Source organism: Pygocentrus nattereri, chromosome 6, assembly GCF_015220715.1.
Source record: "Pygocentrus nattereri isolate fPygNat1 chromosome 6, fPygNat1.pri, whole genome shotgun sequence".
In the NCBI taxonomy this organism is placed as follows: Eukaryota; Metazoa; Chordata; class Actinopteri; order Characiformes; family Serrasalmidae; genus Pygocentrus; species Pygocentrus nattereri.
In genome coordinates, this window is record NC_051216.1 from 7,216,437 (window position 1) to 7,231,491 (window position 15,055).

Sequence of the window (15,055 nt, forward strand, 5' to 3'; positions counted from 1 at the left end):
AATAACCTTATTATGGCCCAAACGAGCGCTTGGATGATTTTAGATTTTTTTTATCTAAATGTAGCTTATTTCTTGTAATGACGAGGCCAAAGATACTTGCTTAAACTCAAAACAACTGAATAAATGATTTACATTTCCATAACAGGGATAAAAAGCAAAGAAAGCACTAAAATAGGTCAGGGTAGCTTTTTAGCTGATGTTAGTGGTCAAAGTAACTTTTTCCCTTCACAACAAGCGTCTGTGATCCTCCACGTTTCAGACTACAAAGCTCATAGATCCGTCATGATTACGGCTTTGTGGGTGGGGAGCAGGCATCATCAGACTCTGAGGGGCATGTTTAGGTGAGAATGAGTAACGGGGGATCTGGTGACAGACACTTTCAGCCAGAGCAAGGAAAAAAAAGCCTCTACTCACTGCGGCAGGACCAGACGGGCGGAAATCTGAAGGTTGGTTGAGCAGTTTTCCCAGACGCAGTATCTGGCAAACTGTGTCTGCAAAGACGGAGAAAAACAAATATTGTTCAGTCTAAAGAAAAACATCCCATCCTGTCATCCATACTGAGAGAGAAGACCCTCGCAGGGCACGACGTGATCTCACGACGACGAGAACGTCTCAGCACAGCCGCCAGAAAGTTTGGGCTGGGAACGTAGACTTATTAGGGTGGGAAACAAGCTGAGGGTGGCGTGTCTAAACCAATCCAACGTGAAGGCGGAAGAGCCGATTGTGCGTTCGTCAACATTGTCCGATAGACAACAGGCCCCTTGTTAAGCACATTCATGTAAGTTAGTGTGACTGAAAAGTCCCCAAAAGACTCTGATTGAGCCAAATGTGTGAACTGATTTGAGTTAACCTCTTATTCTCCAGGGTGTATTTTGGTTTGTCCATTGAATTTACATGTCTAAATCATGAGGCAGATTATTCAGTAACTGCATTAAATAAATGTACATTATTTTATTTTATTTATTTATTTATTTTAAAATCTCCCTCAAATGAACAGAACATGTGTTTTATGATCTCCACATATCACTATATGCTCACAATTTACTGCTGAAAGCCAAAAATCTCCGCCGCTCTTTGTGTTGTTTTCTAAAAGTGATGTTTCCAGAGCAGATCACTGAAGAGACGCCGTCTGTTTATAGTTTAGAGCCCAGATTTGGGGAAAACGGGTCGACTTTCAGTAGAAAAACAAAGTTCAGCTTCTTTTATTATAAGGATTTAAAATGACGTCACCGTCTATTAGACTGGAGAGAAGAGCTACAGCCTCACACGACGCCCAGCTTCTGAATGGAGCTTATGGAGTATGAACGTTATGAAGAAAATGACGAAGCTCGGTTTGGGACCACCGCTGGTTCCAAGGAGTTTAGGAGGCTACATTTTAGTTTTTAGTCTTTCTTGTTTATTATTTTATCACCATTACCTTTGTTTTATTATTTTCTTATCATCTTAATTTTTTCTTATTCATTCTATTTGATCATTTTTTGATTTGGCATATTTTATTCCTCTATATTTTACATTCATTTCTTAGTTTTTTTCCTCTTTTTATGACTTTATCACTATTACTTTTGTTTTTCGTTTTTTATCAGTTTTTTCTTATTCACTTGTTTATTTTTTTTAACGATATTGATCTTTTATTATTCTATATTTTACTTAATAATTTTTCCTTGTTCCGATGTCTGTTTTTGTCCATTTTTGTCCATTTTGTCCCACATCCTCATGATTTACATCCCTTCATTTTTCTACACTTTTGCTATTACAGAATTTTACCTGTTTTGTATAATGTTTGGCTCCCTGAGCTTAAATGAAGGCTGGCTGATTGAGACTCCTCTGATCCTCTAGCTTGTTCTGCTTGTGTTCATTGTATTCTGGAGTTAAAAGAGCATGAACTTTACATGTTTATTATTCATTATGAATTGTTAATATAATGCCTTATAAGTAGCATTAATAACGTGTTACACTGGAAAGCGTAAAGACAAATACAAAGTTTATTTCCAATATTTTAGTGTAAAGTCACTGTAAAGTGAAGGCCTGGAGAGGGAGAGGCAAGACAGTGCTGTCATTGTACTTTGTTCCCTCACTGGTTCTAATGTCAAGCGCTAGAACCCTTCACTCTGTAACACTACACTACACTACAGTACAGTGATGCTGATTTCTGCTGCCGTTCTACTGGATGTGCAGTGTTAAGTTAGTGCCAGGCTAACGGTGGTGCACATTAACAGTGGTGTACACTGACTTTGCACTGATGGCTTTATTGTGTGTTTTAATGTTTCAGTAAATTCTTCAGTAAATACTTCACTCCTAACACTGGAGGAGGCTTTAGTCCAGCACGCCTCACTTTACTTAGAGCGGACTAATACGACTTACGAGCTCTTATAATTTGTTATGAACAGTGCTTATAATGCATTATGTTAACAATTCAGAATGCATAATAAGCCTGGCTATAATGTGTAATGCGTTTTTATAAATATTCATAGCCATGTTTATGATGCCTTATGAATGCAGATTTGAGCCACTTGTCTATGTAGATAAGGCTTTATTGTCATTCGCATCACACGTGGTACATGAGGTGGAACGAAATGGTGTACTTAAGTTCCCAGTTACTCCCAAGAACAATAAACAATAAACACACACACACACACACACACACACACACACACACACACACACACATACACACACACACACACACACACACACACACATACTTTCTAAGCCACTTCTCTCTCAGTGTCGAGAGGGGTGCTGGAGCCTATTCCAGCGGTATAAACAATAATAAACAATAAATATCCGTGCTATAAAATAAATAAATAATGTGCTGGACCAGACCAATTTCTGATAGCGACTGCACTGAGTAAAGTCTTAGAATTAAAGGGTTTTTTTTGTTTTCCTCCATCACATTTCACAGCACATACGGTCATCCAGTGTGGGCAACAGGTCAGCACTGACTTTAACCTGACCTAGAACCGAAGGGCCGTCTCACCAGCAATGTTTTTATGTTTAAGCTATTTGCAGATCAGCACGTCACATTATTGCTTTAGTAAATGTCCACATGTGGGACCTGTTCACACTATAGTTATAAATCTCTGATATTATGATTTAAAATTTCATTGATTTTTTTTTTTTTTTTTAGAAAACAATTCAGAGCGAATTTCACTGTGATTCAATCATTTCAACTGTTTTGATATTCTGGATTATGTGTGAAATATACAGAATACAGAAGTGTGAGGAACAAATTACCACAGTAGTGGAATATAAACAAATAAATAGATGAATTTAACTGCTTGAATTTAAAGGGTTGTATTATAATTGTTATTATTATAATGAAAAAGATGGATTGGAACAGAAGGACTATAAATACTATAAATATAAGTATCTATATATAATATAATGGCATATAAGATATTTAAATGGGATTTTAATGTAATAGAAAATCAGTCTAAGTATTAATTGAAGCACTAATATACGCAGATGCACTGATGATATACACACTCTGTGTTTCCTTTCCTGATACAAAGCGAATGTTGCATTTATATTTGAATCTACATTTAAAAAAGTCTGAATTTTGGCCAAAAAGTAGCCCAGGCTTAATATCATTAGAATCAATATAATAATATTATAATCTCCATCTTCAGACACGCGTTTACACCCGTGACTCACAAAAACATGTCACTTACAAACACGAGTGTGAAATCTCAAGACATCAAGCTCAGATCAGAGCAGGAAGACAGGGCGACGCGATCAGGCCTGTGACGTGGCTGCAGTCTGAGTGAGCTGAAGGCGCTTGGTGGTTGTACCTGGTTGCTGACGAGGTTAGTGTGTCCCTCTCTCTGCTGCAGGATGGGTTTGAGTGAGGTGAAGCTCTTGGAGCCCCCCCGGACCACACTGTGCTCTCCGAGCTCGTACTGCACCTTGAAATGGATGGACGTGAAGATATCGCGAACATCTTTCTGAAACACGGGAGAGAAAATCACATTTTAATAACTGTGTAACGGAGCAAGTAAGACTCCACCTCTACTGTCTACCATTCCCTCCGTCTGCTCGGCCCTTATTGGGAACATTAATAAAACGTTCTTAAGCTTTAGTGCGAGCGTCTGGAACACTTTTTGGGCCATCTCTACTGCCCCATTTGTCCCAAAGGTTTCACACAGCGTAAAGGGACACTGGCATTTACAAATTATGTTAATAAATAAATACATAAATAAATAAATGAGGAAAATGAAGACGCAAATTTGTGCTCTGACAGCAAAGCTAGGTTTACTGGCGCAGTCGTGGGCTGGAGGTTAGGGAACCATCCCTGTGACCGGAGGGTCGCTGGTTTGACCCCCTGAGCAGACAGTATGTGACTGCAGTGCCCTTGAGCAAGACACCTAACCCCCAACTGCTCCCTGGGCATAGTGGATAGGGCTGCCCACTGCTCCGGGCAGGTGTGCCCACTTCTCCGTCAGGGTCACGGGGGGTGCTGGAGCCTATCCCAGCAGTCTTCGGGCGGAAGGCAGGATACACCCTGGGCAGGTCGCCAGCCCATCGCAGGGCAGACAGACAGACACAGACAGTCACTCACACCAATTTAGCACGTCCAATTGGCCTGACTGCATGTTTTTGGACTGTGGGAGGAAACCGGAGAACCCGGAGGAACCCCACGCAGACACGGGGAGAACATGCAAACTCCACACAGAGAGGACCCCAGTCACCCGGCCGGGGAATCGAACCCAGGCCCTCCTTTCTGTGAGGCGACAGCGCCACCCACCATGCCACCGTGCCGCCCTCATCAAAATCATAAAAAAGCTTATTTTCTAATAAAAACACGTGGTGTTGAAAGTTTAGATTCTGAAATAATTCATATTGGATTACAGCATATTTCTGTTACTGACAGCAATAGCTGAGGCTTCTAACAGTTAACAGGTGAAGTGTCTTCATTTTCATATTTTTAAACTGTTTCCATAAATAACAGCTGAAGAAAAACACACTGAAAGTTCAAATGGGGTTCATTTGGTTCTTTCTGGTTTCCATTACTCCTCCTCTTTTTATTCCTTTCCCTCAGCTTGTCTTTATTCCTTCCTTCCCTCCAGTGAGTGTGTACTGAATGCTAATGGGGTGGCTGAGAGGGACGAGTGTGGACTGACTCTCTGATGGCCGTCTCAGCTGGACGATGCTTTTTTCTCCCTAGTGTCCCCCTAGTGTGCCTGGCTTTGGCTGTGGACAGCACGTGTGACCCGAACACTATACTCTCTCTGAAACATCTGGACTCCAGCCATAACAGCTGTACCACACTGCGGCGCACACCGAACTCAGCTGGAGCTCCAGAGCCAAAGGCAAAGCTGGGACCCACTGCCCTTTACTCAGAGAGGCTGATGAAAGCGCTGAGCACATGTGCAAAACAGGCACACATACGAATCCAGAACCGACCCACACCCAGGCAGAAATGATACATCACGTCGCACGTATGGCTGCAGTAACATCGGTGCGCACAGGGCTGGTTTTGACTGTGGGGTTGTTTTCAGCTGTAGTGGAAAGTTCTTTTTGTGCACTGTTGATAATTCTCAAGAGATTATTGTCCGTATATGTGCGAAACTGTAAAGAGTACTGTACTGTAAACAAGTGAGCAGCGTCGCCGGGAGACAGCAAAACACTTTGCACAATTATTACAGTCAGACCGTAAAACTACACACACTGCAGATTCATACTGGATTAAAATCACTCCACAATTATTACAGTCAGACTGTAAAACTACACACTGCAGATTCATACTGGAATAAAATCACTCCACATTTATTACAGTCAGACTGTAAAACTACACACACTGCAGAATTCATGACTGGATTAAAATCACTCCACATTTATTACAGTCAGACTGTAAAACTACACACACTGCAGATTCATACTGGATTAAAATCACTCCACAATTATTACAGTCAGACTGTAAAACTACACACTGCAGATTCATACTGGATTAAAATCACTCCACATTTATTACAGTCAGACTGTAAAACTACACACACTGCAGATTCATACTGGATTAAAATCGCTCCACAATTATTACCGTCAGACTGTAAAACTACACACTGCAGATTCATACTGGATTAAAATCACTCCACATTTATTACAGTCAGACTGTAAAACTACACACAATGCAGATTCATACTTGATTAAAATCACTCCACATTTATTACAGTCAGACTGTAAAACTACACACACTGCAGATTCATACTGGATTAAAATCACTCCACAATTATTACAGTCAGACTGTAAAACTACACACACTGCAGATTCATACTGGATTAAAATCACTCCACAATTATTACCGTCAGCCTGTAAAACTACACACTGCAGATTCATACTGGATTAAAATCACTCCACAATTATTACCGTCAGACTGTAAAACTACACACGCTGCAGATTCATACTGGATTAAAATCACTCCACAATTATTACAGTCAGACTGTAAAACTACACACTGCAGATTCATACTGGATTAAAATCACTCCACAATTATTACCGTCAGCCTGTAAAACTACACACTGCAGATTCATACTGGATTAAAATCTCTCCACAATTATTACAGTCAGACTGTAAAACTACACACACTGCAGATTCATACTGGATTAAAATCCCTCCACAATTATTACAGTCAGACTGTAAAACTACACACACTGCAGATTCATACTGGATTAAAATCGCTCCACAATTATTACAGTCAGACTGTAAAACTACACACACTGCAGATTCATACTGGATTAAAATCGCTCCACAATTATTACAGTCAGACTGTAAAACTACACACACTGCAGATTCATACTGGATTAAAATCGCTCCACAATTATTACAGTCAGACTGTAAAACTACACACTGCAGATTCATACTGGATTAAAATCCCTCCACAATTATTACAGTCAGACTGTAAAACTACACACTGCAGATTCATACTGGATTAAAATCACTCCACAATTATTACAGTCAGACTGTAAAACTACACACTGCAGATTCATACTGGATTAAAATCACTCCACAATTATTACCATCAGACTGTAAAACCACACACTCTGCAGATTCATACTGGATTAAAATCTCTCCACAATTATTACAGACAGACTGTAAAACTACACACACTGCAGATTCATACTGGATTAAAATCTCTCCACAATTATTACAGTCAGACTGTAAAACTACACACACTGCAGATTCATACTGGATTAAAATCACTCCACAATTATTACAGTCAGACTGTAAAACTACACGCTGCAGATTCATACTGGAATAAAATCACTCCACAATTATTACAGTCAGACTGTAAAACTACACACTGCAGATTCATACTGGATTAAAATCGCTCCACAATTATTACAGTCAGACTGTAAAACTACACACTGCAGATTCATACTGGATTAAAATCACTCCACAATTATTAGACTGTAACTAACACTGCAGATTCATACTAACTACACACACTGCAGATTCATACTGGATTAAAATCACTCCACAATTATTACCATCAGACTGTAAAACTACACACACTGCAGATTCATACTGGATTAAAATCACTCCACAATTATTACAGTCAGACTGTAAAACTACACACTGCAGATTCATACTGGATTAAAATCACTCCACAATTATTACAGTCAGACTGTAAAACTACACACACTGCAGATTCATACTTGATTAAAATCACTCCACAATTATTACCATCAGACTGTAAAACTAAACACACTGCAGATTCATACTGGATTAAAATCACTCCACAATTATTACAGTCAGACTGTAAAACTACACACACTGCAGATTCATACTGGATTAAAATCTCTCCACAATTATTACAGTCAGACTGTAAAACTACACACACTGCAGATTCATACTGGATTAAAATCACTCCACAATTATTACAGTCAGACTGTAAAACTACACACACTGCAGATTCATACTGGATTAAAATCTCTCCACAATTATTACAGTCAGACTCTAAAACTACACACTGCAGATTCATACTGGATTAAAATCGCTCCACAATTATTACAGTCAGACTGTAAAACTACACACTGCAGATTCATACTGGATTAAAATCACTCCACAATAATTAATGTGGACTGTAAAACGTGTCCTGAGAGGGTACAGGTTTGGAGTTGAAAGTATATGAGGATGTGAAATGAGACCACACCCTCGTCATGCAGTCAGAGCAGAAGCAGAGGAGACCGGAGTTTGCATGCTGTAAACAGCGGCTGGTTCTGGGTGTTTTTCACACCCTCCCTGCCTCAGTGTGGAGTGAGCGTGTAACTCAAAGCTAGTCAGCGACATCACTTCATGGCAGAACAAGTGTTTTTACTCCAAACTAAACCACGCTATCCTAATTTTAACACACCATCTTCATCAGCTTTGTCTGAAATCAGACCACCATCAACACTTCACAGAGTGAGCGCAGGCCATAGAGAAGATGTCTAAAGAGCAACCTCACCCATCTGAAATCAGACGCTGTTGTTCACCTCGTAAAACTACGCTGAAGGTGAAGGCTGGGCTGTTAGTACAGCTGCTTTAAGTGCAATTAGACAAACTCTGATGTCTAATCAGAGCTAACTGAGGTCAGATTTCTCTGACTGGCTGTTGACTGAGAGTGAGAGCCTAAGCTGACTTTAAGCACTTTACAATTTTCTATGGACAGTATTGATTAAAAAATAATAAAACTAAAAAATACAGCAAATTAAATGTCAACATTGGTGAACAAATCTCAGACGTTTTCAGTTACCAATGCAGAGTTAAACTACTCTAAACTACACATAAAGATAATAAAGAAAAAAAGATCAACAAACAAACAAATGAATGAACGAATGAATGAAAGATCGAATGAAAGAGTGAATGAATCTCAGTTTTGGTGAAAAAAATGGTAGTGCTTTGTAAATCAGATCTATTAATACAAGTATGGTAAAAACTATACGCAATATAAAATAAAACATTAATAAAAATGCAATAAATTAATGTATATTAGTAGTAGTAGTAATTTGATTTGTCATGCATTTATAAAATTTGGGGGAAATAATGGACACACAAAAAAAAAAAATTATATATATATATATATATATATATATATATATATATATACACACACACACACACACACACACACACACACACACACACACACAGTAAAATTATGGACAATACTACTACCACTACCAACAATAATACAATTTCAATATTGGTCATTTTTGTCCAGCTTCTTTTAAAGAAGAGGTATAAATACAATTGCAGTTAAATTATGGATAATATTGATGAAAACTACACTGAGAAAAACAAACAAACAAAAAAACACTAAACGTCAATAGTTGTACAGTTTTGACTTTTCCCTGGTTAATGTCACTGTCAAAAAAATAATAAAGCAATATGTTAAAATGTTAATAAAAATGTTAATAAAGCTAAAAAATACAGATTTTTGACCAGCTTTTTTTCCAAATAAGAGTCACCAATACAACTGCATTGAAACTAGGAATAATTTTGAATAAGAAATTATTTATAAATACAAAAAATGAAATGTTAATATCGGTGAAATGAGTGTTAGCTCCACTGTAAAGTCTGAACTGAAGGTCTGCAGTTCATGAGCTCATGAGCTTACTGCTCATTTATTAAGCTCTAAAACCTCAGTACAGCCGTCCTCGCCATCCCAGACTCCCTCTGACAGATAATCACGCTTGTTTATGCGCATCACCTTCACCACCAGCCGCCAACACCACAGCAGCCACGCACAGGCCTCCATTAATTACTGTGTAAAACAGCAGCAACAGACGCACCTGATTACAGAGTGAAACAGGAGAGGAGTCCAGAGGGGCTTCAGAGAACACCTGGACCACTCACACACACACACACACACACACACACACACACACACACACACACACAGAGACAGAGACAGAGACACACACACACACACACACAGAGACAGAGACACACACACACACACACACACAGAGACACAGACACAGACACAGACACATGCTGATACACACTCACATACACAATCTATCATCTCTGTCTCTCAGAGTCGAGCTTCTCACAGGGCACCTTCATTATTCTCTTTCACTACAGCAGCATCCTTTCACTGTACACTCAAATCAGGCACAGCTAGACTTTCCCTGATCCAACACGCCAATAACGGCAATAACAAAATCACGCTGTAATTTCTCATGAATTATTTCTCACTCATTTATTTATTATATATTCCTCACTCATAACTCATTAAAACAGACAGATTCTGCAAAAAGTGCAGATTCAAAATCAAATCGAGGAGAAACTGAATCAGAAGGCGAATCGGGAGTTTAGTTCAAAAACTTGACTCAGGAGGTCAGTGTATGATTCAAAAAGAAGATGAATCAGGACTTTAAGGAATTGAATCGAGATGTGAGGAATTGAGTGAGATAATCAATTAAGACGAGTGAGAAACTGAATCTGGACACGAGCAAAGACTTGAACCAGAAGATAAATTAGGGCATAAGAAAAAAATGTAATGAGAAGTTGAATCTGGACTTGAGTAAAGAGATGAATTTTTAGATGAATGAGTCAGAAATTGAATCAGAATATCAACCATGACTTGAGTGAGAAATTAAATCTGGATGTGAAAAAGGAATTGAACCAGATGAATCAGAACTTGAGCAATACATGAAATCTGGTTTTGAGAAAGGAATCGAATCTGAATATAAGTCAGGACTTGAGGAAGAAAATGAATCTGGAAGGGAGTGAAAATTGGAATCAGAAGATAAATTAGGACTTGAGAAAGAGATTTAAGTTGAACCCGGACTTGTGTAAGGAGTGAATCATTAGATGGACGAGTGAGGATTGAGTCAGAAGATGAACCAAGACTTTCAATAAGAAATTGAATCTGGAGATAAACAATGAATTGAATCAGGAGATAATTGAGGACTTGAGTAAGAAATGGAATCAGAGGATAATTCAGGACTTGAGCAATAGAATAAATTTGGTTCTGAGCAAGGAACTGAATCAGAAGATAAATCAGGACGTGAGTAAAGAATTTAGTGAATCAAGACATAAGCAAAGAATTGAATCAGAAGATGAATCAGGACGTGAGTAAAAAACTGTATGTGGTCGTGAGTCAGGAGTTGAATTAGATAATAAACCAAGACTCGAGTAAGGAATTGAATCAGAGGATGAATCAGGACTTTAGTAAGAAACTGAATCAGAAGATGATTCAGGACTTGAGTAATACATTAAATTGTTTTTTGAGCAAGGAACTGAATCAGGAGATGAATCAGGTTTTCAGCAAGTAATTGAATCAGAAGATAAATAAACCTTGAGTAAAGAATTGAATCAGAAGATGAATCAGGACGTGAGTAAAGAACTGTATGTGGTCGTGAGTCAGGAGTTGAATTAGATAATAAGCAAGGACTCGAGTAAGGAATTGAATCAGAGGATGAATCAGGACTTTAGTAAGAAACTGAATCAGAAGATGATTCAGGTCTTGAGTAATACATTAAATTGTTTTTTGAGCCAGGAATTGAATCAGGAGATGAATCAGGTTTTCAGCAAGTAATTGAATCAGAAGATAAATAAACCTTGAGTAAAGAATTGAATCAGAAGATGATTCAGGACGTGAGTCAGGAATTGTATGTGGTTGTGAGTTTGGAATTACTGCAGAACAGTCAAATCAGAGCACTTTTACAAGTCACTCCAGGTAGGACTGAATCAGGAAACTTAAGCAACACCGCTCACTCAGAGTGCCAGTCTCTCACGCTGGAGAAAACAGATCAGTGAAAACCCGACTCAGCACTTGGAAACTCATTTGGCAACACCCATCACCCACTGCATGTACAGCTGATGGGAGGAAGTTCCCAGTAGATATTAGTGAAGTAGATTATGCTGATCTTAAGATTCCACTGAACACACCCAGTTGATGTAGCTCTTTTTGTAGCATGTGATTTTTTAAAAATAGAGCTGCATAAACATGTTCACAGCTGTACGGTGTGTAGAGCCTCGTCTGGAATGAACTAATGTTAAGATTTGGATAGAGAGAAAAAAAAACATCTATGATGCAATAACCACATGATCCAGTACTCGTTCATTAAAGCCTTAGAGAAGATCTGTTAACAGCATCTTATCTACACCTTTGACACACCCTGCATATTCATCTCCATCAGTAAACACAATTACATATGAATAATATTAAAAAACATGAAGCTGAGAGAGGCTCTGTGGTCGAATGATGAAGGACCACAGATGAAGGGCTAGATGACTGAATGCAACTTGTGCATCAGCAGATGGGCTATGTGTACATCACCAAGGTGGAGGGGTCCTAACAAAGTGGCTGGTGACTGAATTTACACAGCTTTTACCCCAGAACTGCATCTAAAGCAGTGCTCTCTTACCCTCATGAAGGCCTGATGCTGGCTGCAGGTCAGTTCTCCATGCTTGGCCTTCACACGACCTGCCGTAACGTTGGACGTCCCATTTCCATGGAAATAGAAGCGAGGTGGGAAAGTCTCCTTGTGTTGGACGTCAGCAGTGAGGTTATACTTCAGCTCTGGGTAGGAAAGATGGAAAGACCAGAGTGAGGAAAAATAACGAAGAAGATAAATAAATAAAGGCCTACATGTTACTTAAAAGGCTAAAAACTAAAACTGTTTTTAGGGAAGAGCACGCTTCCTTACTGGGTGGTCCTGCAATGTACCCACATCATGGAGAATGTTGCTCCTACATCATCACCCAGTTTTCAATCCATCATATTAAAATCCCTTTAAATCTCAGGCTTTTTACTTGCTAAGCCTTGTAATTCAGTAACTACACAGACTACAATGCGAAGTACCTGAGCTGTTCTTAGATTATAGAAGTGTGTAGCAACACTTTGGGCTGGTCAGTGGGCTCTGGCCATTTAAGGGGTTTATAATTGACCCCCTTTAATGAAATATCATATATTTCATGTATGATTCAGATATGATATTTCATATAACCATTTTTTGGATTATCAGTTACTTTGTTTTGTAATTTTTGGACAACATTTGACATTAATTTTTTTTTTTCTTTTAAATACAAATTTCAAATATACTGTTTGTTGTCATAAAGGCTCAACTGTTGTCAAGTTTCTTCAGTAGAATACATTCAAATACTATAAACAGACATAAGAATGTGTTTTAAGATGTTCAATATGTTAAATGTCTATTCGATATTTTAAGTTTTCTGAAACCAAAAAAAAAGTTCTTACACATTTACATTATGACAATATTTCTACAAATGTGTTTATCTTTTTTACAGCTTCCTACATTGTATGTGAAACATATGAAGCTGTAGAAAATATATTATGTAGACTTAAACATTCATCTGGTACTAAATGTTTATATTTTATAGGTTTTATATTATTGAAAAGTGTAAAAGTGCCAAATGTCAGTATATTAGTATTCAATATACTTATAGCAGTCTATAAAAGAAAAGGAATACTTCACACACACACACACACACACACACACACACACACACACACACACACACACACACACACACACACACACACACACACACACACATATATATATATTTACATTTATGTCATTTGGCTGACGCTCTTATTCAGAGCGACTTACAGTTTGATCATTTTACACAGGTACACAATATATATATATTTGGGTCATTGATATGATGTGTAATTTTGTGTCCATTATTTCCCCCAAATTTTATAAATACATGGCATATCAAATTCATAGAGATTAATATCCAAATATATATGGAGTTATAAAAATGCACATGATCATTTTTGAGAATCTTATTTGTGTGTACATGTGTACCGTATTTATTGTTATTGTGATAACTATGCCATAATATCTGACAATGTTTTTTTCTCAATATACTGTGGATATTGTCAGTACTTAAAAAAATTCCCCTGCATTTTTAATCACAAAAAGAACATAATCAGTCCTGTTTAACTGCATTTAGTGCAGCACATAACCTAAAAAAATGAATTACAAATAATTGCAGTCATAGTTTTTAGAGTAGTTTTACACATGGCACTACTTTTCTGTACAAAAGTTCTAGCACTCACCATACCTATGTCTCAGTTCTTTACCAGAAAAAGAGGCTTGAGCACAAAGCAGAAGTTCTCGCGGTTTGTTCCTCCACTAGAGTTTCATATTTCACTCCTCAAGCAGTTATTTAGTTGTTAAGCTTGGTGTGAACTTGTAAATTAAAGTTGTAGTTCCCACAAGAGTGAAATGACAGAGATACAAGCACAAGTATGATGCTTTCTCCTTAAATAAAATTCCAAAGGCGCTCGTGGTCCAGATGGCCGATGACTGTAGAACAGCCACCTGGCTCCTCTAATGACTGGACTCATCTAATGAGGACTTAGGCTACTGTAATGACTGGACTGAGAACTTCTAGCTCATACTGATGCTTAGAAAATCCAACAATCCTTTTCTACATCATCTCATGTAGTTTTGTTTAAACCCTTAAATTTTCAGGCTTAAGGCTTATTATACAGTAACTACATAAGAAACAATGCAGACTGCTTGAATTATTCTCAGGTTACAAGAGAGAGAGAGAATTGAAGCCTAACCCTGCCAGCAGATCCAGGCTATTTAGAGGTTAAACAGTGCCTGACTGACTGGTATGATTGTCCGTGGTCAAATATGATTATGTCAGTTCTCCAACGTCAAAGAGCCTCATTCACCAATATCTTCATGTTTGTTCTTAAAATGTGTTCTTGAGAAAGGTCCCAAGAAAAAGTCTACGTCAGATTCATGACGTGTTCTTAAATCACAGAACTGTTCACTCTTGTGCTCTTGAGTGTGTCTGGATTCTGTTCCTACCTGAGAAGAAACCCCAAATAAGAAAACGCTGGTGAACATCAGAATCTTCGTAAAAACTGCATACGTGGATTTTAAAGAAGACATTTCAGAACAGCTGGCGAATGAGGCCCAAAGCCACAGGTCGCCACAGTGGATCATCTGCCTCCATCTTGCCCTATCCACTGCCTCCTCTCACACCAACCATCTCCATGTCCACCTTCACTACATCCATAAACCTTCTCTGAGGTCTACCTCTTCTCCAGGCTTTTATTCTACTGTTCTGTTTTAAA

The 15,055-nt window shown here is 38.3% G+C and overlaps 1 protein-coding gene across 1 annotated transcript in view; it reads right to left on the reverse strand.

Annotated features, from left to right (window-relative positions):
- The window catches only part of itga4 (integrin alpha 4), a 74,912-nt gene that overhangs the window by 15,553 nt on the left and 44,304 nt on the right, over positions 1 to 15,055 (reverse strand). The window contains exons 15-17 of the mRNA XM_017710597.2: positions 12,357 to 12,511; positions 3,792 to 3,944; positions 415 to 491 (exon numbers count right to left, since the gene is read on the reverse strand). Of these exons, the coding sequence (XP_017566086.1) occupies positions 415 to 491; positions 3,792 to 3,944; positions 12,357 to 12,511 (385 nt within the window). The remainder of the gene's footprint in view (positions 1 to 414; positions 492 to 3,791; positions 3,945 to 12,356; positions 12,512 to 15,055) is intronic.